Below are 23,718 nucleotides of genomic sequence, written 5' to 3'. Positions count from 1 at the left end.
TCACAAAAATGTGGCCAACTGTTTATGTTCTCGGTTCCAAAAGTAGTGTTTTAACTTCTCTTTACATTTCTAAACTTAATAACTACACCAATAAGACAAAAGGGAAGTAGGCTATCTGAAACACAACAAGTTGTACCAACATTGTTTACTAGTTTACAAGACCCTTTGCTCTCTGTTCTCGCTCCAGTGTCAGCTGTCTCTTCATTGCTTTCTGCTCCATCTCCTCGTAATGTTCGGCAAACATGAGCTTCATGGCGTTGTACATCTTAGGTAGCTTGGGGATATCACAGAACCGAACTTTCATGTTGTCAAATGCGATGCCGACATCGGGCGTAAAGCTCTCACTGAATACAGGCACCTTGGCATACCTAGGACAGATTAAGAGGACTTTTATTAGGAAATTAAAAATTAAGTAGTTTGAAACAGTAGCCTACATTTTAATTCACTGAAGCACCATCCGAAAAGCAATTTTTAAAATAAACTACATGTGTACTAAACAAACAAAAGTGCTACCTAGCTAATCGATGTACTTTGTGAAATTCAAGGTCACAGACTTTTATTCAACGGTAAGACTGGTACTCAAAAAAACTTGGCATGGTTTGCACAGGCAAGACACTTTAGTATTGTGGTAATCATTAGATCTCATATCAATCAGAGACCATTAATTAATAAAACACGCCAAGAACAGTCTCAACAACTGAAGAAATGAATAGCGTTCAAACAATCCCATGTATTTTTTATGTGTTCTCCGTTTGTTCACGAGTATATTTTAAATCCACTTGGTAAGCCTGCCTATAACCCTGTTCATCTTAATCATTAACAACATACAATTTGTATGTCTTTTTAGCTACACTACTGTACAATGATGTGTTTTTGTTACATTAACACCTGCGACAACTCATCATTACATTGTTTACAACGGAAAAAGAATGTTTACTATGCAAAAGTAATGTTTTCTATCTTTTTCGGATTTTGCCGATGTAAACAAACAAAGATTTGTTATTGTGTTGTCAACTGTTTGAATAAAATATAAACCAAAACTGTACAACCAAAGTAAAGTTAACTTTAAATTTAAGGCATAACCTAAAAAAATTTATGAGTTTTGTTATGGTCCTAACCAAGGCCACACTAAAAAAACAGGCCGTAATGCTCGTCAATCATGACGTCACGATAGAAGACGGCAATGACGTAATTAAGGTTATATTTTTGTTTTCCACAAAAAGATTAAAACAAGCAGCTGATCACAAACGGCAAAAATACGAGCATTACGGCCTGTTTTTTAGTGTGGCCTTGTCCTAACTGTAATAAAGAAATATACAATGTCTGTTTTAACCAAGAAAATAATTAGTCTCTGTAGTGTAGCAAAAAGTAATGTTCAAAACACAAGTGAAACTATACATATTCCAGACCATGGTCGATAAATCTCCCACTTCAAACATGGTCTCAAATAAGTAATGATTTACTTTCTACTCTTGTTAAGAAATATACTATAGTTCTTAATTTTAAGAGCACTGCAAACAACATTCACTACTTATATGTCTCATTACAGTACATACCTTTGGCTGAAGTGAGTCAAGAGGGTGAATTTAGCCCCCATCCGTCTTCCCACTTCAATGGCTTGACTTGTTGTGGAGTGCATTTTGATTTTGGCCTCAGATTCTAAATCATCTTCCATAGTAGCCTAAAATAGAAAATTTGCAATGACTGTTAAACTACCTGCAGGTTTTACTGCTATTTCATGTATTTTATATCTAATGTATTGTTTATTATTTGTTTTTGTTATTTTACAGAGCAGTATGGTAGTCCTATTAAATTGCGTAACCGAATGTAGAAAAAAACTGATAATTCGGTCTTTGTCATCCGATTTTAACAAACAATGTCTCAATTGATTTGGATTTAAATTTTCTATCTTTTTGATCTGAAAAACAATTTTCTTAATATTTACAGTTTTCATGAAATTTGGCATTAAAGATTTTAAATGGCCGACATATTGAAACAGCTTGAGATATTGAAACAAAACTTTGTCAGCTCTTTTTACCTACTAAAATACACATTTATACTAATTTTGAATTTTCTATCTTGAAAAATGCCCAAGATATGAAATAATTCTTAAAAATCACAAACAGAAATCTAGGCATTTTAGACCCATACTTATATGGCATTTTATGTTTGTCTTAGCCCAAGGAACAAGTCCACAAAATATGTCCAGACAATTTGGAAACACCCTGTATAACTGGGAGAAGCTCATACAACTATGTTATATATGTGTAAAAAAATAGCTTCAGCTAGTCCATAAGAGATGGGAAGTCTACTGCAGTATCAAAAGTCAATTCTCTAACTTAAGAGTTCTTGGATCCTAGCCGTGCCAACTCATAAAATAACAAAACAAAAATAAAATTTGTTATCAGGGTCCTTGATATTTGAATTAAAATCCAAATATTTTGAGATGGTAAAATCATAATCACTTTGGTGTTTGCAAAAATATTGTTGGATGATAAACAGTTTGTCCGCAGTTATTTGAAATTAACCCAAGATGGCCGCCAGCCTCCAGGGATTCTTTAATCAATAACCAAGACCTACCTCGTGAATCAACAAGTGACTGTCTTTGCCCAGTTTGACCAGTTCATCGCAAGGCATTGTGTCACCCGAGTATGTGATCTTCCAGCCGTCTCGGTGGGTGATGGCGAAACCAAAGGCATTCGGACAATGAGTCACTGTGCAGGTCCGCACTTGGGCGAGGCCCAGAGCATCAAGTAGACCAGCCTCAACATCCGAGTCTAGTGTTGCGTTGTTGTACAGCTGCACAACAAGAATAACACTTGTATAGGATTTTTGTTAGGATAGCAGGCTTAAAACCTAGGCTCTCGTGTTATATGTTACATCCTTAACCTCAGAGAAATAAATTGTTTCTTTTATTCTTATTATTTATATTTATTCACGAAACCAAATCAAACAATCAATAATGTTTGAGCAAAGATCTTATAACTGCACACTAGTGATATGCGATATGGCACTACATCGAGTTGTCTGTAACAACCAGTAACCTTTTTAATCATCAAAGTTGAAAAGGTATTTGAACAACACTTAGTTAAAATAAATTAGGCCTAACCCAACCAGTTTCAAAATGTATGACCAGTAAATTGATAATTGGTAGAGGATTTATCCAATGATTTATCCAGGCTTGGTTAAGACCTCTCTTAACCACATTGAGTTAACTTAAACTCTTAACCACCAGATAATAACTACTGTAAATGAGGGTCTACAGTCTACAATTATTACACGACATATTTTTTCATATGGCTTCCACTGTCACATACTGTGGATTCGTGGTCAACTGTGCAAAAACGTTGACGAGTAGGACTTTATTTTGACATGGTCGTTTCCTGACCAATTATACCCAACATTACATATTGTCCAACTCACCAGTTGATCGTTAGGCACCAGTTTAACTCCGTGCATGACGGGCTGAATGTGTCTGTGGTAGGTTGTCAGCCAAGTCCTGATCTGTTTGGGAGCCATTAGGTAGATAGGACGTCCAGACCTCGGCAAAGCTCTCAGCAGCGCCACCAACCCTATGTGGTGGTCTGCGTGTAGATGAGACACGTAGATAGCTCGCAGACCTGACAACCACACTTACAGTTAAACCAAAACATTTCAGTGCTGAAGTATAAAAAGCTAATGTATTTTATTACTACAGGTATTTAAATGTGATATTATTTAGTCTCATAACCAAAAGATTGCCGGTTCAATCCTAAGAAGTCAGTAGCTTTTTAAAGGTTCGTAACAACAATGCAGTATTACCTGCATTTTTTGTAACCTCAACCAGGCTAGTAAAAAGTTTTAGGCTTTGAGTTTGAGATTCGAGACTGATTTTTAATTTTTGTTTTCGAGATGAGAGATTTTTAGTTCATACAACCACTACGATTGTACAAATCGTACATACCTTCCAAGACATTACCAGTCCGACAGCCGTACATCCTGACTAGTTGTCCGTATGTCGCCTCTCCACAATCCATTATCATGGAGGTCGACTCACTGTAACATAACATATACATTTCTGGTTTTTGAACACTACATGACACACTTGTTTCCTTAAATTGTCTATAAAGTCTAATGAGACAAATTATACTTATTAACTTGTATGTATTACTGGTGAGTCTGTAGCGCAACGGAGTATGGCTCCACGACAGTTATATTGTGGGTTAGGAATAGGATACTGGTACCCACCGCTACATTTTATCAGTACATTTAAACTCTTGTACTGAACTGACTCACCCCTTGCTTTGTGGGCAATTCACCGACGGGTCCGAGGCCTATGTGGACAGGCAAATGTAAGGTTTCAAGACGCCTATTAAGAAAAAAGAATAGCTGTACTGTGTAATATATGTTTATATTAATTGTACAAGAAGCAGCATTTGATTTTATAATGTTGGTTGCATTCCAGATGTTAAAGACTTTTGTTTTGTTCTGATTGTTAATTTTAAAAATAACAATAATAATTGAGTTGTGATTGAAATGGAGAATAAATTGAATACACTAGATTTTATCTTGTTCTTATAAAATATTACAATGGCGCAGTCAAATTAAACGGACCTAACAATGAACAAGATGCTGTGTCATCTTGTTTGATTTGTCGAAGTACAAGAAATGCTGCTTCAAAAGTTCCATTGCAGCAATGGCCGTTAACTTCCGAGAGATGGCGCCGAATTCATATCGATTTTGCTGAAGATCCAACCACCAGACAGCAAATGTTGATTGTAGTGGATAGTTTTTCAAAGTGGATGGAAGTATTTTTAATGGGTTCTATTTCCACGGGGAAGACCATTGAGAAACTTCGTACACTATTTTCTGCTTACGGTTTACCTGAGGAGTTGGTGTGTGACAACGGCACGTCTTTTACCAGTCTAGAATTCAGAGAGTTTCTTAGAAAAAATGGTGTGAAACTAACATTTTCTCCACCATATCACCCTGCCTCCAATGGAGCAGCCGAGCGTTCTGTTCAAGAAGTTAAGAAAAGTTTGTTAAGGCAAGTTTTGGGAGAAAAATCATCTCAGCAGACATCACTGCAGTATAAATTGGATAACTTTCTTTTCGCATATCGTTATACTCCATCGTCAGTAACCAGTGTGAGCACGGCTGAACTGTTCTTACGTTGGAAACCTCGAACAAAATTGACTATGTTAAAACCTAATCTACTAGACGAGTCAAGGAAGAAGCAGGAAATGCAGAAACGAGCCTCAGATAGGCATAGAGGTGCGTGTAGATATTTTAATGAAAATCAGAAGGTGTTGGTTAAAACAGTCAGACAGGAGAAAGTTAGTTGGGTTCCAGGTCGTATATTACAGTGTAAAAGTCCAGTTACTTATTTGGTTAGTGTTCTTGGCAAAACAAGAGTTTGCCATGCAGACCATCTTAGGCCAACTGAGGTAGAGGAGGACAAAATCATTGTGCGGAAAGAGGAAGTTGGAAGGACTATTGAGGCACATCAACAAGAATGTAATAGAGATTTGCCTATTCTTCAGGAGTCTACATCACCATCAATATCAAGACATGATGCTTCACCTTATTTGCCTAGATTGAAGTCTGATGTTGGGAAACCACGGGGTGTGCAATACAGTCCATCTACAGTTTTGAGGAGATCACAGAGGACTGTGCACAAGCCGGAGAAATTTGATCTATAAAGTTGGAGAAGCCAAAGAGTCAGAAGAAATTTTAAAGTTTTAAAGTATTATGAGCCAAGCAAATTTTAAGTGTTGGCGAGTGTAATATATGTTTATATTAATTGTACAAGAAGCAGCATTTGATTTTATAATGTTGGTTGCATTCCAGATGTTAAAGACTTTTGTTTTGTTCTGATTGTTAATTTTAAAAATAACAATAATAATTGAGTTGTGATTGAAATGGAGAATAAATTGAATACACTAGATTTTATCTTGTTCTTATAAAATATTACATACTGAAAACATGGTAGGATTCAGGGGGTGACTGTTCCCCTTCCTCCCTTTTGGATAATAAATGTTCATAAGAGCAAAAACAAAGTAGACATGGTAAGGTTTAAATTGGCTTCAGATTGCTTTGAAATTCAATGTTATTTTTTCAGAGCCTTCCCTGGGATGATTCCATACCCCTAGCCCACATTAGCTGTAGTACCACATGCAAATATTTCACAGCAGCTCCAATTCCCTTTTTTCTACTTACTGAATCCACCCAGGGCTGTAACAGTCAATTTAAAATAATGTCCCACAAGATATAGAAAAGATGTAGGTTTTTGTAGGCCAGCTAGGCTTCTACTAATAAATCTAGAAATGTCAAATAACCATTTAAGTGGATAAGAGATATAATTGTAACTTGTAAGATGAATATTTACTTGATCACAACTACTGTATTTATACTTTTTTGAACTTCCTATACTACAAATATTGTAAGGTGCAATTCTCTTATGGTTTCATAATTGTCATTCGGATTCTAGGATAGACATCTCATCTACATAGACCAGCTGTAGCCAATTTTAAATTCAAATGGAACATACGGAAAACACCTTATTAACAGCAAACAGCATCCCTTTGAACTAAAACAATGATAAAAAATTGATATCAATTAAAAAATTAACTAGGCGACAGGAACTGTCGGCTGTGGCGCTGGTCAACAAAATGTAATGGAGCAGAGGACATGGGTCTCAAACTTTTATAGAGATAAAGTTCAGAAAACGACTGTTGATTACTTTAAAAAAATTGTTTTCTATATTATTGTATATTTTTAGATGACAGACATTAAAATAACATAAAATACTACTATCGTAGGCCTAGATCACTTTGAACTGGCAAAGCCTTTAAATTCCAACCAATAATCAATCTGAAAAATACGTTATCCAAAACATCCTTGCCCTCATTCTTTTGGTTAATCGTAGGTTTACTGTACTTTAATGAACTGTTCACAAAGATTTAATTTTGTTCATGGACTACACATTCGGTTCACAGTGCTTTTAGCAACACAGAACATTAAAAACACAGTCTGTTCACAAAGTGTCATATTGTCAAAATACTATTTTCTCTTTAAGATGTTGATAATTTTATAATTGGTGAGAAGTAAAAGATGGTCAATGCTTTTCAAGTTGAACTTCTGTCCCCAGTCCAGGATTTAATTGAAAGTAAGAGAAATGTAAAATATAAATTTCCCCCCCAACAAAAGAGTTTTAGTAAGAAAGCCGAACCCACCTGAGATTTATCAGAATGCCGCTGGTATTTCTTGTCTTGCTGGGAATACAAGAGCCTGTGCCTAGGAATACTACGTGAGGGTACTCTCCGTCCTCTGGCAATGTTGCCAACTGTTGTCTCAGTGCAGCCAACTCATCTGGGAAACCTTCCACGGACAAAGTCTCCTGTCGCCAAGCTTGAGGCATCATCTGCAACTTCGGGGACCTGCAATCAATCAACAAAACTTTTATTCAAGTACGAAGCATTGTATTGTTATGAGTGTCGTACAGTAAAAACTTAACCAACTCACCAATCTAAGATTTTCTGCGGCCGGAGATGAATCGTGCTGAGCGTCTGGCCAGGAAGTATGGCGAAAGATCCCTTCAGTTTATCAAGGTTGTTTTCTTCTGAGTGTTTTGATATCGAGCCATTCTAAAGGAAAATTATAAAAATTCAAACAGTAAGTAAATTGAAACTTTATAAAACATGTCTTAGATCCAATTAGTACAGAATTTAAAACCTTGTAATATAATTTTACTTTTAAGTTGGACCAATAACACTAAGCTTATTGTGTTTGTTTCCAAAAGTATAATTTTGTTTGTGGTGTAGCTATGTGGAGTGAAAAATAAAAGGCAATTTTGTATCTGAATTGAGAAAACTATAAAATCAAAAATTTTTCAAAACAACATGTGCTCAATTATAATCATAAGCAACTATAAATATTGCTTCTGAGTTTGTTATCAAGGTGTAACTGTCTTTGAAACCTACCCTAATAAATTTGGTATGAAAAGTAAGTGGTTTGCGGGCTATACCTTTTTATGTGGGTTCTACTTTTATTTTTATTATTTTTTTAACCTTCCCAACTTTAGATCCTAGGACTCTAGGTTCTAGCCCAGAACTGTTTAACACATTACTTAGGGCTAATCCTAGAGGGTCGCTGCATTATCACAAAGAAAGAAATCTATTGGTGATTGGCCGTATTTAACGATTCCTCAAGAGGTGTTAACTCAGAATCATCGACTAAGGAATAAGCTATGTATTTTGATCTTGCTGCATATTGAGTTATTTAAAAAAATAAACTGCATGTTTAAAATACGGAAAAAATGCAAAAATCTTGATGATGGATGACTGAAATTAGAGACGCTAAAAAATGGAAATTGAGAAAATAATTAAACACAACAGATTAAACCTGAACATCAAGGTTTTAAATTGGAAAACTAATTAAAACTATTTAATAACTTTGCTATGATTCCAAACGTTTATGTGGCAGTAAAAGAATATATTTACTACTTAAGATTATTGGGAGAGTTTACTATGGAGGTGAGATAGAGTAATCGTGTAAGTTTATTATTCAAGACTAATGACAACAATTTTTCACCGGCAGTCACAACTGACCTGTGACCCCTCATAGTGGTCGGCTAGTAGTGGGAACATGTCCTCTGACAGTAGTCGCAGCTTGTGTTGTATCCTATGGACAGCTACAGAGCCTAGGCAGGTGTTGCTGTCATTGAGGACCAGATGTTGTGTACTTGGAGGGAAAAGCGACATCCACTTGCGGTAACTGCAACCACCTCACATGTATATGATGTGGCTTGTAAGATGCTATACTATTTACTAAACAATTTTCATACAAGACTAATTTAAGTCCTTTTCATTTTAAGCATTGGGTGTATGAAAAACGCTCTGATTGGACATCGATAGTTTGTGGAATGAACACATTCAAAGCCATACGCTAAGTGATTTTCAGTTCACACTTGTTTGCTGTGAGCAGTAAATTTCTGTTCAGTTGAATGAACACTCTCTCCAGACGGCCACTTCAGAATGATTAAAGTGTTTTTACTTTTAAATGGTACATTGGGTCAAAAAATCACTGGTATGACTGTCCGAAAAAGAAAACTTTGATCGCTCCAATGTTCGTTCAATCCATAAGTAAAAGCTTATTCAAAGTGCTACAATTTTGTTTACCGAATGAAGCTCCAAGGCAGGGACTGATAAATGCAAAAAAAGGTTTTGCAGTATGAAATGCAAAATGTTCTTAGGGAGTTAAAAATGACAAGGAAGTTAAAAAGGATCCTATTTAACCAGTTTAAATAGGTTACAACTTAAGGTCTGAAACAAGTCTCGGTAGAGCATGATGTTGGGCAGGATTGGATTGATAATCGGCTGTCAGTGAATAAGTCTTGCCCGAATGTCGGGGTTTTTAGGTGTGGTTGGGAAACATATCCAAACGTAATTAAAATAAGCAATAGACATGGCCTCACTAATGCTGGTCCCGAATTGAAGGGGATTTAATAATTATGAAACTTACGAATGAATGTTAGACTAGTGAAAATCAACCTTAGAAATACTGGTGACACAACTATAATACATAAATAAAAAAAAAATTTAATTGGTTCTTACAAGTGATTCTGTAACCTTCTCTATGGGTGGATGAAAGTTGTTTACTTATTTAGATCCATCCAAAGATTACCAAGCTTTGCTCACGTTACACACAAAACATTAAACACACACACTCAAACATATATTTTGGTAAATAGTGTGACAATTTCTGTGATTACAGGCAAGCACTATTTTGATGACATCAGCAGCCGTTACATATCCTAACATGGTGGTTTTAAGATGCCGTCACATATTCTATGTGAAATGTATAAGTGTTATAGTTGTAAGTGTTCAATGTTTATGCATCTCAACAAAAGCAGAGCTTGATAATCTGCAAAGTCTCCAAAGACGGCTACATAGTGAGTGATAGAATTGTCATCAACCCGTAGAGGAAGTTAATCATAGTAAAATTTAAATTACCATTTTACTTTTATCTGTAAGTCAAGACTACACAAAAATTAAACCAGGCCTACTTTACAGGGTATAGCCTGGGATGAAATTTATTTAAGCAAAAATGCTCCAAACTCTCAGACAACTGTAGCAAAAATATTATTCTTTAAGCATTTAAAAAAATGTCCAGTAATATTACATCTTCAATATTAGTAGCAAATTTGCTATAGCCTGCAAAAACAATGTAGCATTTTAAAGTTGTGTATAGCGAAATGCTAAAAATGCTACCACGGCTTAAACTAGGCCTACTACAATATATTAACCCAAATAGCAGGTTCATCATGCCAAATGTGTCTCTACTTTCAAACTAAGTATTTAGTATTTACTTATACAGGCATTATGTGGTACCTGGGATGAGTCATGACACTAGCCGGAGTGAAGTGCACGACCAGTGATGCTGCGTCTTCTACACTCTGTGTCTCACTCTGGTGTCTCTTGAACAACTCTTCCTGCGTCAAACTCTCCAGGAACTCCTCGTTCGGACACTCCACCACTGTACAATTTTTAACATTGTTTAACCTTCGAATGAGCGCTTAGTCTTGTTAGTGACTAAGGCGGACAGGTTCCTTATACACAGCTGTTAAATTAATAGCCCATACAGCCAATGGCAACTAAGGGGCCTACTGTTTATAGTGGAATCCGAAACACATTTTTGCCCTGTTAATTAGCGAATTAGTCTAGTCTAATTATCTGAAACAAATGTATTTGATAATAAATTAATCATGTAACAGGATAAGCATATTTCAGGAGATATTAAAATTCTTGCCAAAAACAGATTTCTTAGTTGAAAAAATGCAGTAGAATGCACACAGAAAAAACCTCCGCAACTTAACCACACTCACTAACTCGCAACTAAGATTGAATAAAGGTGAAGGGTTGGTGTTGTTTTGGGGAAATCCAGGAATGTGGTGTGTCAAGTAGGAGACTAAAAGCGACTCGTGCCACGAATTAAGTAGTTTTATTTTGGATAACATGCAGAGTATGTACAGTAATGTGCTAAAAGATTATTTTTCTTTTAAAATAATCTTATAGTCCTCCCAACCTTAACTTGAGGCAGCCCAAACTGACCTGCAGGGTAGGGCCATTACCGACTGGTCCGGCTCCACCCTTTTACAATCTTATTAGCGTCGCTTCCGTGAATGCCCTAGTTCAATATTAATATTGCTAAAATTCATCTGATGTATTAATTTTACTTGTTTACGTTAATGACATTGATTTAACAAACATTTATGTTTTTGTCCCATCCAAAACAGACAATGTTTACGGTTTATACTTAAGTTACATGGTATTATGTTTATAGCTCAAAAACAGTAAAAATTGCCCCTTTTACATGGGACAAAAACAGAAATGTTTGTTTAATTTATGTTATTAATGTAAACGAGTACATTAATATATCAGATTATGATTATAACTGTATTAATGTTAATATTGTACTAGGGCGTCCAACGAAGCGTCGCTAATAGGATTGTAAAAAGATCGTGCGGGACCAACCGGTAATGGCCCTGAAGGTCAGTTTGGGCTGCCTTAAGTTAGGGTGGCAAGGACTATACCAGCTACGCATATTGAGTCCTCATTAATGACACTAAAACAAAATTGTTTCCAATAAAGAAAACAAACTGTGTTTCAGAACCTATCGCCTTTAAAATTAAGAGGCTTTGAGTTAAACTATAAAACACTCACCTATGAATACAGGCCCAGGTTCGTCTGGTGATTTGACATCTTTTGACATAACAATAGTCCCATCAGGCAGTTGAATGTCTTCTCCTGCCTTTAGTCTGGCGAGTAGTGGACCAGGAGGTACCCCTCGTGAAACACAGGCCTACCACAAAAAAGAAATATCACCGACACGCCTTTACACAGAAAGCCTACTGGAGAGAAAATGTTTTGAGTAAATTAAATACAATGCCTCGCCTATTTTCTAACCTCGCCGAACTTGAGCTCAGGTCAAAAAGAGACACTTACACATTAGTGATGAACACAATCATTAAACCTGAATAATTTTTTTGCCTTTTGCTAAATTGTCAGTATTGGTATTAACGGTCTGGTGAATTGGTTTAAGAGCAAATTACTCAAGCAAGTCCTATTACGTTGATCCCTCAGTCGCTTCAATTTCAAGTATGTTACACACTCAAACAGGAAGAGGAGATTTTATTACAGTAAAACTCAAACTATAAGAATCATTTACAGAAAGAACCATAAAAACTCAAAGCCACAGTAATAAGAATGGCTATTAAAGAAGGCAAAAGTCAAAATCATGGAAAAAGCATGAATTTGTAGATTGCAAAATTATTATAGACGCGTTTTACGATCACAATCGTAAAAGCTCAGCTACATTTGGCCTATCTGTAAAATACACCGAATTTTGGTAAAAATCCAATTATCTGAATTTTAAACTATCCGCATGCTGTACGCTCCCAATTGATTTTGGATAATTGGAGTTCTACTGTAGTTCTAGCAAAAAAATCATTACAGTTCCTATACATTGACTGAGTGTGGTGTAGTTTAAAAAATTATCAGTGTTGAAAAAATGACAAATGATCATTTTGCCCTAGAATCTTACAATAGGTTGATGTACTGTATTGAAACTTGACATTTTACAACTGCTTATCTTTCCCTTTCCAATATCCACTCACCTTCAAGTCAAGTGTCCCCGGGCGATCCTGCAGCCTACATATGTATGCCATACTGATGCTGCCGGGTGGTGGAAGGTTACGGGGATTGTTACGGTTATCTGGTCATAAAAAATATAGCTTAGTTATCGCTACAATATACAATAAAAAATGTACTTTATTTTAAATCAAAACTAGTTTGTTGACATTTAGAATCAAACAAGTGTACATGTTGCTCGAAATCGAGCAATTGCAAAGAAGTACTGGAGTTATTTATAAACAAATTACTTGTTTAAAAACTAATAACAGCCATAATTTCCGATGATTTTAAAAGAGTCGACTAAAAGATTATTAACTAATGGAAATACTCACAATTTACATAACAGTCCTATTCCAGTTTAAAGGGTTAATTTTTAACTATCAAACTTCCCAATGGACGGGAAAAGGTAAGCTTACAATTCAATTCAACGTAAAAAGGCTGTCAGCTTTTATAATGTACCGTACTGTACCAAAGTTATTTAGCCAAATTGTAGACAATAAGGTGTAGGCTACTTTAAACTCTACAGAACAGAGTTAGGAAAAAACTGGCAGAACTCTGAAATGGTGTTATTTATCATAGGCATACTCATATGGCAAATCCTTAAAATGCATCAAATTCCACTATCATATAAGTTTAACCTACATATCTAGGCAGCTCCCAAACAGATGACCCTTGTGGGTGACAGTCCACAATAAGATAAAAATCCTTGATGAGAGACTAACTTGTTTTGGTGAAAATAATTACACAAATACTTCAAAAGGTCCATAAATCGTTATTCATTGCCATTTGAATTTAAAACTATTGAAAAATGCTGACCACTCATTCAACTTTACATGTGAACTGCTACCAACTGAAACGAGCTTAGCATAAAATAGTTGCAGACCTGGTGAAAGGTGGCGTCGTTTCTTGCTTTTGCCTGGACTTCCAGTATTTGTTGGAGAATTAGATCTCGACCTTGGTCCCTTGTGCCAGTAAGCGTAATAGTCAGTGTCGTCATCGGTCGAGTCATCTGGAGTGGTTCGGTCCGGAGACCTACAAATATTGATGGAATCAGAATTCTGCAATCATTTACTACCACATGGCTCAAAATTATACATACAGAGGAGCGTAGATAACAGCTGGTGGGGTGTTAACGTAAAAGTTTATAAACTTATGTTAATGATGCTTCTGCCAATCTTAGAAGTTTAAGAACTTCATAATTTAATACTATTTTCAATCAATATTAAGAATGATAGAGGGAGGAATTAGCAGAATCCAACTCAGTTAAGCCCGTGACACACACTAACTTTGGTCGTGCTACGACACATCTTACTTGTCAAACGCAAGCACGTAACTCAAGTCGTATAGCCACACACCGGCAGTCTTGAGGGTGTATGACATTCAAAGCAGTGCTCTCGCTTCTCATTCTTTACTGTTATTGCGATAGAGGAAGAGATTTTGAAGAGTTAAACACTGGAACGTGTAGGTATGAAAAAACCAGTGACGTATTTGCCAGAGCCCAGAAGATATCAAAATAAAGTTCGATACTATTTTGAAACCTTCAGACAAACATATAATTGAATGGATTTCCATTGTATTTAAATATTTAGGGTTTAAAAACTGTTGAATTATAAACTGGATAACTGCATTTGACGCGGCTGCACTAGTGTCCAAAGTTGCACGAGTGTGTAGAATGGTCATAAGAACCAATACTTCTCCACCACTGGTATGACAAATCAGAGTAGCCGTTAATACAGAATCAGATAGGCGGGGGTCTTGGTCTACTGTTCTTATTTTAAAACAACTTACTTGTCAGATAGTGGAGTATTGTGCCAAGCACGCCCTGCCGTGCTGTACAGTGGAACATATCTCACACTCAATATGTTATCCTCAAACACAGTGTCACGTTCACATGACGCCATCTGAACCGCCAAGTGACGCAGAACAACAAACCTTCGAGTTCCTGAGAAGACTAGGTCCTGTAGAACCAAACATTACACTGTAAGATCATCCAATTCACCTACGGTAAATGATTGTCTAAGTTTTAAGACAAATTAAGACACCAAAGTTACGCCCTTGGCCACATCCTAATGATTGAAAGCCTGGTGCGGAATGTACATTGTTTTAAACTTCATTAAAACTGAGGTGGCCTCCATATTTTTCCAGACCCAAGCTGAGACACTGGGGAAAAAGGATTTTGGAAGGTACGGTAATTTTTAAAATAAACTGAAAGGATTATCCGTCATTGAATAGACTAAAAACTACTACGAAGCGTAACCGCAAAAAGTAGGGGACATCATACAACTAGACACTATTTTATTTAACATGGTTTTTCTCGACAAAATGTACCAATGTTTTTTTTTCTTTATAACTATTTCAAAATATTAGGAAACAAAAACTTTGGTCGCAATCTGATCAAACAATAGACTAGATACCCAAGAGTAGGGCCAATTAAGTAGACAATGGCACAATAAAACTACCATATAGCTTCTGTATGTTGTTGTGTGGACAAAAATTCACCAAAATGTCTTGTTTCAGATTCACACAACTTCAAGCCACGTTTTCCTCATGCTGACGGAACTCCCAGAAAAATATAGACCATGCACTTTTCCTAGTTAGACTAGAGACTATATGTGTTTGAATAAATGATAGAGACTAATAATGCGTTTCATAAATGATTCGAAGCTTTGTTTAAATTATGGTTTAACAACATTGGCTTTAGCTTATCTTAATTCATAACTTAAGTCATACTTATTGGCTGTAGCCTACAATAAGATCTAGAGAGTGCTTGTTTAGTTAACGGATAGACGATCCTAAACAGACAATCATACCGTGCCTGGGGGTCCATGAAGAGTGATTTGCGGAACGCCTACATCTTGAATGGTCAGTGACACGCCAGGCAGTCCACCAATGTTTTCCCATGACGTATGAGTAACAAAAATGTGCTCCAATTTAGATAATTTCATCTTATGTTCATGTGCTAGTCTCTGAGTACCCTCCCCACAGTTGAAAAGATACCTATAACAAGAAACACAGAGCAAATTAACTTAGTTTCAATAGTTAGCTCAGCTTCCTAAGTTACTTACATTAGAGGTAAGTATGTAGGCCTAGGCTTTGTTTTGTTGGATAAATTGTTTGTACTTTTGCCTATGTAAGTTAAAGGTGATTAACTCAGTAAACATACTGAAAATTTATTTTTAATCCTATGATGATTACTAGCTTTTTATTAATATGGCAATTTCCCATTTCTTGTAGGCGTGTCAGACTAACATGCAAGTCATAATTATTATTTTAGCAGTCATAATTATTATTATTAAAAGTGCGAACTATTCTCAAACTACTTTTCATCCGTCTTCACGGTGAACCAAATTCCCTCTCCTGTCTTCGACTTTGGCTGGAACTTCTCCATCACTAAATGTGTCGTCACAGCCTCAGACGTTCAACTCAAACTTGCCTCGCTTGACCCTAATAAGGGAGCCGGTCCTGATGCTATTCCTCCGTGCGTTCTTAAATACTGTGCCCCTATTTTGGCTCCTCATCTGGCTATCTGGTTTACATCCCTGCTCTCACTTGGAATCTTCCCATCGGCCCTTAAGCGTGGCTTTGTCGTCCCCATCTTCAAATCTGGTGATCGTTCAAATGTCAGAAACTATCGGCCCATTGTCATTCTCTCTGCTGTTGCCAAGGTGTACGAGAGCATTGTTTTGGACTACCTCTATTTTCATCTCCGTAAATGTATCTCCTCCTCTCAACATGGCTTCCTGCGCTCACGCTCAACAGTAACAAACCTGATGGAGTTTCAAGAATATGTCATGGCCGCTTTTGGCGATGCTCTCCAAGTTGACTGTGTTTACCTTGATCTCTCCAAAGCCTTTGACAAGGTCAATCACAACATCCTTGTGGCAAAGCTTGCCGGATATGGTGTGGGGGGGGCCCTGCTTGAGTGGTTAAACAGCTACTTGACCAACAGAACCCTTGTAGTCAAGTACGACGGGTGCCTTTCTACGCCATTCAGTGTCCTATCTGGAGTCCCGCAAGGGTCCCACCTCGGTCCCTTGCTGTTTAACCTGTTCATGAATGACATTGGCAACGTCATCCTCACCAAATTTCTCATGTTCGCCGATGATATTAAGGTATTTGGCTCGGTGTCATTGGCTTCTGACTTTGAGCGCCTCCAACTTTCTCTCACTAACATCGACGCCTGGTGCAAGGAAAACTTCATGGAGCTCAACGTCTTGAAATGTGTCGTCATCTCCTACAAACGTGGTGCAGCCCCAGTCCAATATGACTACGTCCTCAATGGTTCTACACTGAAGAGAGTGGACAGGGTACGAGATCTCGGAGTGACAATGACCCCTTCGCTCAACCCTCACGAGCACATTGCCCACATTACAACCAAAGCTAGCTCCCTGCTTGGTTTCATATTCAGATCAACAAGGAATTTCAACTCACCCTTCACCTTGATCACGCTCTACAAGTCCCTGGTACGCCCGCTGCTGGAGTATGGGTCAATCATCTGGTCTCCCTTCCAGAAGAACCACGTCAGCCAACTGGAGAGCATACAAACCCGCTTCATACGGATGCTTGGACCGAGACTTGGTTTTACCTACCGCACTACCCCGGTTGACGATGTGGAGAAGTCCTTCGATCTTCTGCCTTTGTCACTCCGACGTCATCATGCCGACATATTCATGCTCTACAAGCTGGTTAACGGGTTTGTCGATTGTCCCAACATCCTGAGTGGTATCGACATTACCACGCCCAGAGGCACCCGCTCCAGGACTATATTCAGCAGACGCTTTCTCCCAGCCTACTACTCTTACAACAGCGGAATTAGCCGTCTACTCAAGGCTGGTAGCACGGCGGCTGCTCAACTGGATTTCTTCGGCGAGAAGCCCCTCCGGTTCAAAAAGAAGGTCTCCCTGATCACTTGAGCAACCACACTCCAGCACATCTGCACATTTGTCTTCTCATCGCTGAAACTTGCTGTTCATGTTCTTTGTTGATACTCTTTTTAGTTTATTCTTCTGTTATTAATATTTGTTATTACTTTGTTACTACTATTGTTATCACTATTTGTTATTACTATTGTTATCACTATTTGTTATTACTTGCCATTACTATTTATTATCACTTTGTTATTACCATTGTTATTACTTTTCTAGATAGTAATATTGCAAATGCCATCTAAATTGTATACACATATTTTGTAAAAAGGTGCAATCCGTTGGGAAATAAATAAATAAATAAATTTTGTACCTTTGACTCAATAGTCAATGGTTGTACTCTTGCAGATTTTTTTAGGGAAAATCATTATAAATTTTGTCTAACTTATTGATAGCAGGTGACTTTTATCAAAATTATTAACCACAGAATAAACTCATAAAAACTATAAGAAATTGACAGTTTTGTTCTTTAAACCTGGCTCTAAATTCAATTATTTGGCTTGTGTTGCTGCAGAAACTGCATTTTACACTGTAGTAAAAACATCACCAGAGTTTGGAGTCCATGGATTGTACCACTAAACTTCAAAATGTGTTGTTTAAAGACTCCTAGTCTTACAAAACATATTTTTGATCCAGTAATTGTATATTAAGTGAGGGGGATCCAGTAATCCAGACAAAAGTTTTGGAGTTAAAAGCCTAAATTGCCAAATTTTATCAATACTGTACTATTTGTTAACACAAGCATGGTTGAATGAAAATTTAAAGCAATTTTAGTGATAGTAAAAAATGGCTAGCAAATCGAAAATTCTAGTTTAAAATTTCTAAAACTTACAATATAAGTAACTTAGGCTATTATTTTTTAGGAATTGTCAGACAATAGGCTATTCAGTTCAAAAAAAATCCAAAATGCTGAAAGTTCTAGTATACCTAAGTATCTAGAATAGGCTAGTCTAAACACTTTTTTTTACCCTTAAAACGCATAAAAGTAATTATAAATTTTTAAAAATTTAGGTGACCCTCCCCCCCCTACAAGTTATTTAACCCTCCGAGTGTCCCTTGTTTTGGCCTTAATGTCTGCCTATTTTTTGCTCATTTGCAAGGTTTTATTAAAACGGATCTGAGAAGCTTGAAAACAATCTATATAATTAATACGCTACATGAAACTTTGTCGGTTGAACTCCTCCGCCATTTCTTAACCGATTTTATCCATTGACGTCTCATTGGAAAGAGCGTGTCGCGTAGATTTGCAAACTGGCCTTACATTTGTTTAAAGTCCGTTGGGCTCTGCCCCAGTGGCTTTGAAAGTTCCCATGTTATCCTTATGAGGAACATAATTGTTTACATTTTGATCAGCTGTATAATTTAATTGCTGTTATTTATTTTTCAATTTGAAACGCATTGAGTACTATTTGAGTTTGTGTAAACATAACCCCCAAGACGGATCGTGTTAATATGTTTGTACAGTGGAGTCCCGATAATCCGAACTTCGGTAATCCGAAAGTCCGCTTAATCCGAAACCAAAAAATATATTTTTTAATTTAACCCTTTGAGTGCCAACGTCCGGGGAACCGGACGTTTTTAAAACGAGCCAAAAGTGCCAACGTCCGGCCGACCGGACGTTTTTAGAACGAGCCAAAAGTGCCAACGTCCGGCTGACCGGACGTTTCGTAATGATCGAACAGCTGTCATAACAACCGAATAAATACTCGGATTCTTTTAACCCATATATTAACATTGAGTCGAAAGTTGCTAGATGCGATACATCGATTTTCGTTGGTCGAAATATCGAAAATTCGATTTTTACGAAATTTTAACCTAAAAATCGCCAGATCGCGCTCGGCATTTTTAGCGCGACCTTCGGGAAAAATCATCGGCATTTTTTGAGCGTTACTTTTATTTCTCGCCTGGCACTCTAAGGGTTAAAAAATTTAGAAAATTTTTAAAAAAATTTTTTGAAATTTTTTTGAATTTTTTTCGAAATTGTTTAAAGTTTTTTGGAAAGTTTTTGAATTTTTTTATTTAACTTTTGACACAGTTAGCTGTACCTCGTCAAAGTATTCTGTAGCGGCTGGGCGAGATAGACTTTTTTGTAGAGTACTTTAGTAAATTAATATTTTACCATTTTTGTTAGTACTGTAACATTTTACATTTTCGTCCGCCAAATCACAAATGGATTTTACCAAGTGATAATGCTGCAGCCAATAGGTCTAGCCTTAAGTAATGTGAAAAACAATCCCGGGCTCGTGCCTGCGTCCGAAAAAAAGTAGTAAGAATAAGACAAAAAAATTTCAAAAAAAATTTTTAAAAAATAAAAAAAAAAATAAAAAAAACAAAAAACGTTTAATCTGAAATATTCGGTAATCCGAAATGGGCCCGGTCCCAACCATTTCAGACTAACGGGACTCTACTGTATCTTAAATTTGTGTATTTATTGGGTCTTGTGTCGCTAAGACGGATCCGTGTTAGTATGATTGTAACTGAAATTTGTGCATTTATCGTTGTTTTGTAGGCCTATAGCTATAATTTGTTTATTTGTTGTTTTTTTCTTTTAAATGCCTCCGACGCTACGACAACGAAACATACAGGAGGCGTAATCGTGATAACGACCGCAGCTACAGAACAGTGGCGCGTAATAGGCTTAACTCATCACAGTCAGCACCTGACCCTGGGCAATCTCAACTATTAGGTTACAAATGCGCCCTAACACTACCCCAAAACGACTTTTTCGTTCTCAATTGGCCATCTATCAATGGCCTGTTTTGCCTGTACAGCGAGGCATTTTGAGAAGGAGAAAACCAGCCGGAATTCTTTAGGTTTATCAATAACGAAGATAAACATGGTCTGAGTTACACACCGGTAATCTTTGAGTTGACTCTTTTAAACTCATTGTAAATATGACTGTTATTCATTTTGAAATAACTCTAAAACTCCTGTAATACTTTGCAACTGCTCGAATTCGAGCAACATGTACACTAGTGTTAATTATACTGTTCTATATACCATTTTGTTTGGAAAATCATGGGCTTCAATATTATACATAAAACATAAGGAACATTTGTTTCAAAAAAAATTTTCATGCTCAATGAAATTGTATAAATTATAGGCCTATAAATATTTGAAAGTAAACACTTTGTTCTAAATTTTATGAGCATTACAAATATATAATAATATAAGGAAGTAGATTTGCAAATAAATAAGTTATGGGCAAAAAACAGATTTCAGTACATAGCGTTTAGCTAAGAATGCATAGGCCTAGCCTAACCATAGCTAGGAATCTGGCTGATAATTTACATAATATCACTTCACTACCTATTTCTTCAGGATCATTAACCAGCCCTTCAAAATCACTTAAATCTTCTTATAATGCACCACGTATATCACTACTTTTGATTTTTAATACTAAAACAATGATAAACGTAATAAAACACATCAGTCATCGGTGCGAGGTTAACCAAGCTGTTTACAAATACGCACGTCAGCTGTCTGCTACAATATTTTTGGAACTAAAATGAAAAGCGCTTAGAGACAGACCTCCGGAGAAAGCTCTGAATCTGTCAAATAAAACGATACCTAACTTGATCCAGTTCAATCTGATTTTGTCAGTCATAGAGCCTTCGCTGTAAACAGTGTTTGTGAGTCGATGCATAGACACAAAACACTACACAAAGTGTGTTATGTGTCGAAGCATCGACAAATAACACTCGGAGGGTTAAGCTCCACGAGTCATAATGTCCTCTTTTTTGATAAAGGGTCTCTGGGAACCCTACCTCCGTTAATGTGGTCCTCTATCAGGTGACAACATCGGTAATAACCTACGCGGCCGTATTTTTCCGCAAAACGGCCAGCAATAGATTTTATAAGGCGCACGCACTAACTTACTTATTGCTGATTTTACCCCCCTAACTTAGTCTCCAGGTACATGATATTGATACTGTTGTGTCCGTTAATGTGTCCTTTCTATCAGGTGACATTATTGGTAATAACCTACGTGGCCGTATTTTTCCGCAAAACGGCCAGCAATAGATTTTATCAGGCCCGCGCACTACTTATTGCTGAGTTATTGCCAGGTTCACACCAATCCTAGTGAGTATAAATATACCCCTAACTTAACGTTTGTTTCCACTTAGGCTAACTTACCTTGACTGGTCCGTGAATACATATAAACACCTCGGAGCTCCATGTGCACCACTTCCAAGAACTTGAAGATTCACAATACCAGGATTATATTTTAAGCTCTTCTCTTTTAACTTAAGGCGTTGTTTCTTTAAAGCAACAGTATGAGGAGTTGGTTTGGGCATTTTGAATGTCTTATTAAGTAAATTTATTAATGATTCGTCTTTATGAGTGGAGTAAAGTCTAATTAGATAATTACGCCCTCTAAGTTTTGAAATACTACTAACAAATGCATTAAAACAAGAGACAAATATCATGTCTTCATATCTAAGACCCAAATTTAAGGTTATGTTTAATTAAATTGACTATAATTTGTATATCATTCACATTACGATATGTCTAGTCATGCCACACTCATGCAAGTAACAACTACCATGAATAAACATGCTTATGAAAGCCAATTATTTATATTTCAAGAATATTATGAAATTATGGCAAGTTCTTGTAAATACGTCTAGCTGAGTTAAGTTAGGTTATGTAGGTAGTATAGGTAAAAAAAATGAATCCTAATGTCGTCGTCGGGGTCTGGTCTGACTTAGGGGAGGTACGATTGAGGCATTAGTTCAAAATTCCTCCGTGAACAGCGCTGTAGAAGAGAGCATTTTGGCAATGAAGGTTTACTAATCGCAAAAATAGTTCTGTTCATAAAATAAAATTATAAATGCCTCAAATTCAATTTTATATTTTTTTTATTATAAAATTGCTATTATAACCTAACCGAACTAACCAAACTTGCTGATAATAAAATAATATAAAAAAAGTTTATTAATAAAAAAAAATAATTTCCGTTTATTAAATAAAACTAGAAATTGCTCAATTAAAATGTTATAATGACTTAATAATAAAATTAAACTGTCATAACCGAACCAAACCAACCAAACTTGCTGATAATGACAGTTAGTGCCACCAGTGGGATTCGAACCCGGGACTCTCGGCATGGCAGCACGGCACGCTAACCACTAGTATTCATTGACTAGACCACCGAGGCCGATGGCTGCAAACCGTATTGTTACGGTAATGGTGTTCCCTCAGCTAATGAGAAGCCTACAGCTGTCATCGTAAGCTCATCTTCAGGGTGTCCATAAAAAACGTTTCAGGACTTTGGGAAATGAATCCCCATACTAAAAGGAAGAAAAAAGTTCATGGGAAGGTATGTCCGAAAATACATATTAACCCAGATATCCACCATTTTGTTTTTTATACAAAAATATTTTTATCTGTGAAGTTTTTTATTCGACGATTATGAAATTTGGTATACATGTTAATATACACAAGACCTATAAGAGAAAAAGTAATAAAGTTGTTCCGATTGTAAATTTCAAAATGGCGGCCGTTTGAATTTTTCTAACTTAAATAACTCAAAAACGGCTAATTCTATGAAAAAATGTCAAGAATACTTTTTTTTAGCATTTTTAATTTCCTATCAAACGATACCAAGATCAAAAAGATCGGACAAAGGATAACTGAAACATTGCCTTATTGTTTTTTGTGTAAAAATAAGGCAAAAATTAAGGGATCCTCTACTAACTTTGCCTTATTTTTACACAAAAAACGTTATATTTCAGTTATCTTTTGTCCGATCTTTTTGATCTTAGTACCGTTTGATAGGAAATTAAAAATGCTAAAAAAAGTATTCTTGACATTTTTTCATAGAATTAGCCGTTTTTGAGTTATTTAAGTTAGAAAAATTCAAACGGCCGCCATTTTGAAATTTACAATCGGAACAACTGTATTATTTTTTCTCTTATAGGTCTTGTGTATATTAACATGTATACCAAATTTCATAATCGTCGAATAAAAAACTTCACAGATAAAAATATCTTTGTATAAAAAACAAAATGGCGGATATCTGGGTTAATATGCATTTTCGGACATACCTTCCCATGAACTTTTTTCTTCCTTTTAGTATGGGGATTCATTTCCCAAAGTCCTGAAACGTTCTTTATGGA

The 23,718-nt window shown here is 36.4% G+C and overlaps 1 protein-coding gene across 1 annotated transcript; it reads right to left on the bottom strand.

Annotated features, from left to right (window-relative positions):
• Positions 1 to 94: 94 nt before the first annotated feature.
• Positions 95 to 22,231, bottom strand: LOC129001322 (ribonuclease Z, mitochondrial-like). Its single transcript, XM_054428588.1, has 15 exons — positions 21,734 to 22,231; positions 15,482 to 15,668; positions 14,460 to 14,629; positions 13,555 to 13,703; positions 12,656 to 12,753; positions 11,703 to 11,841; positions 10,371 to 10,515; positions 8,589 to 8,754; positions 7,504 to 7,625; positions 7,215 to 7,418; positions 3,944 to 4,035; positions 3,424 to 3,620; positions 2,581 to 2,799; positions 1,557 to 1,681; positions 95 to 368 (listed from the first exon to the last, which is right to left on the bottom strand). The coding sequence occupies exons 1-15, from the start codon at positions 22,024 to 22,026 to the stop codon at positions 149 to 151; spliced, it is 2,526 nt and encodes an 841-aa protein (XP_054284563.1). The 5' UTR covers positions 22,027 to 22,231; the 3' UTR covers positions 95 to 148.
• Positions 22,232 to 23,718: the final 1,487 nt, after the last annotated feature.

The sequence above is a fragment of the Macrosteles quadrilineatus genome, unplaced genomic scaffold (assembly GCF_028750875.1).
Source record: "Macrosteles quadrilineatus isolate MER2022 unplaced genomic scaffold, UCM_ALF_1.0 Scaffold_8__2_contigs__length_117827958, whole genome shotgun sequence".
Taxonomy (NCBI): Eukaryota; Metazoa; Arthropoda; class Insecta; order Hemiptera; family Cicadellidae; genus Macrosteles; species Macrosteles quadrilineatus.
This window is presented reverse-complemented; position numbering and strand designations above follow the sequence as displayed.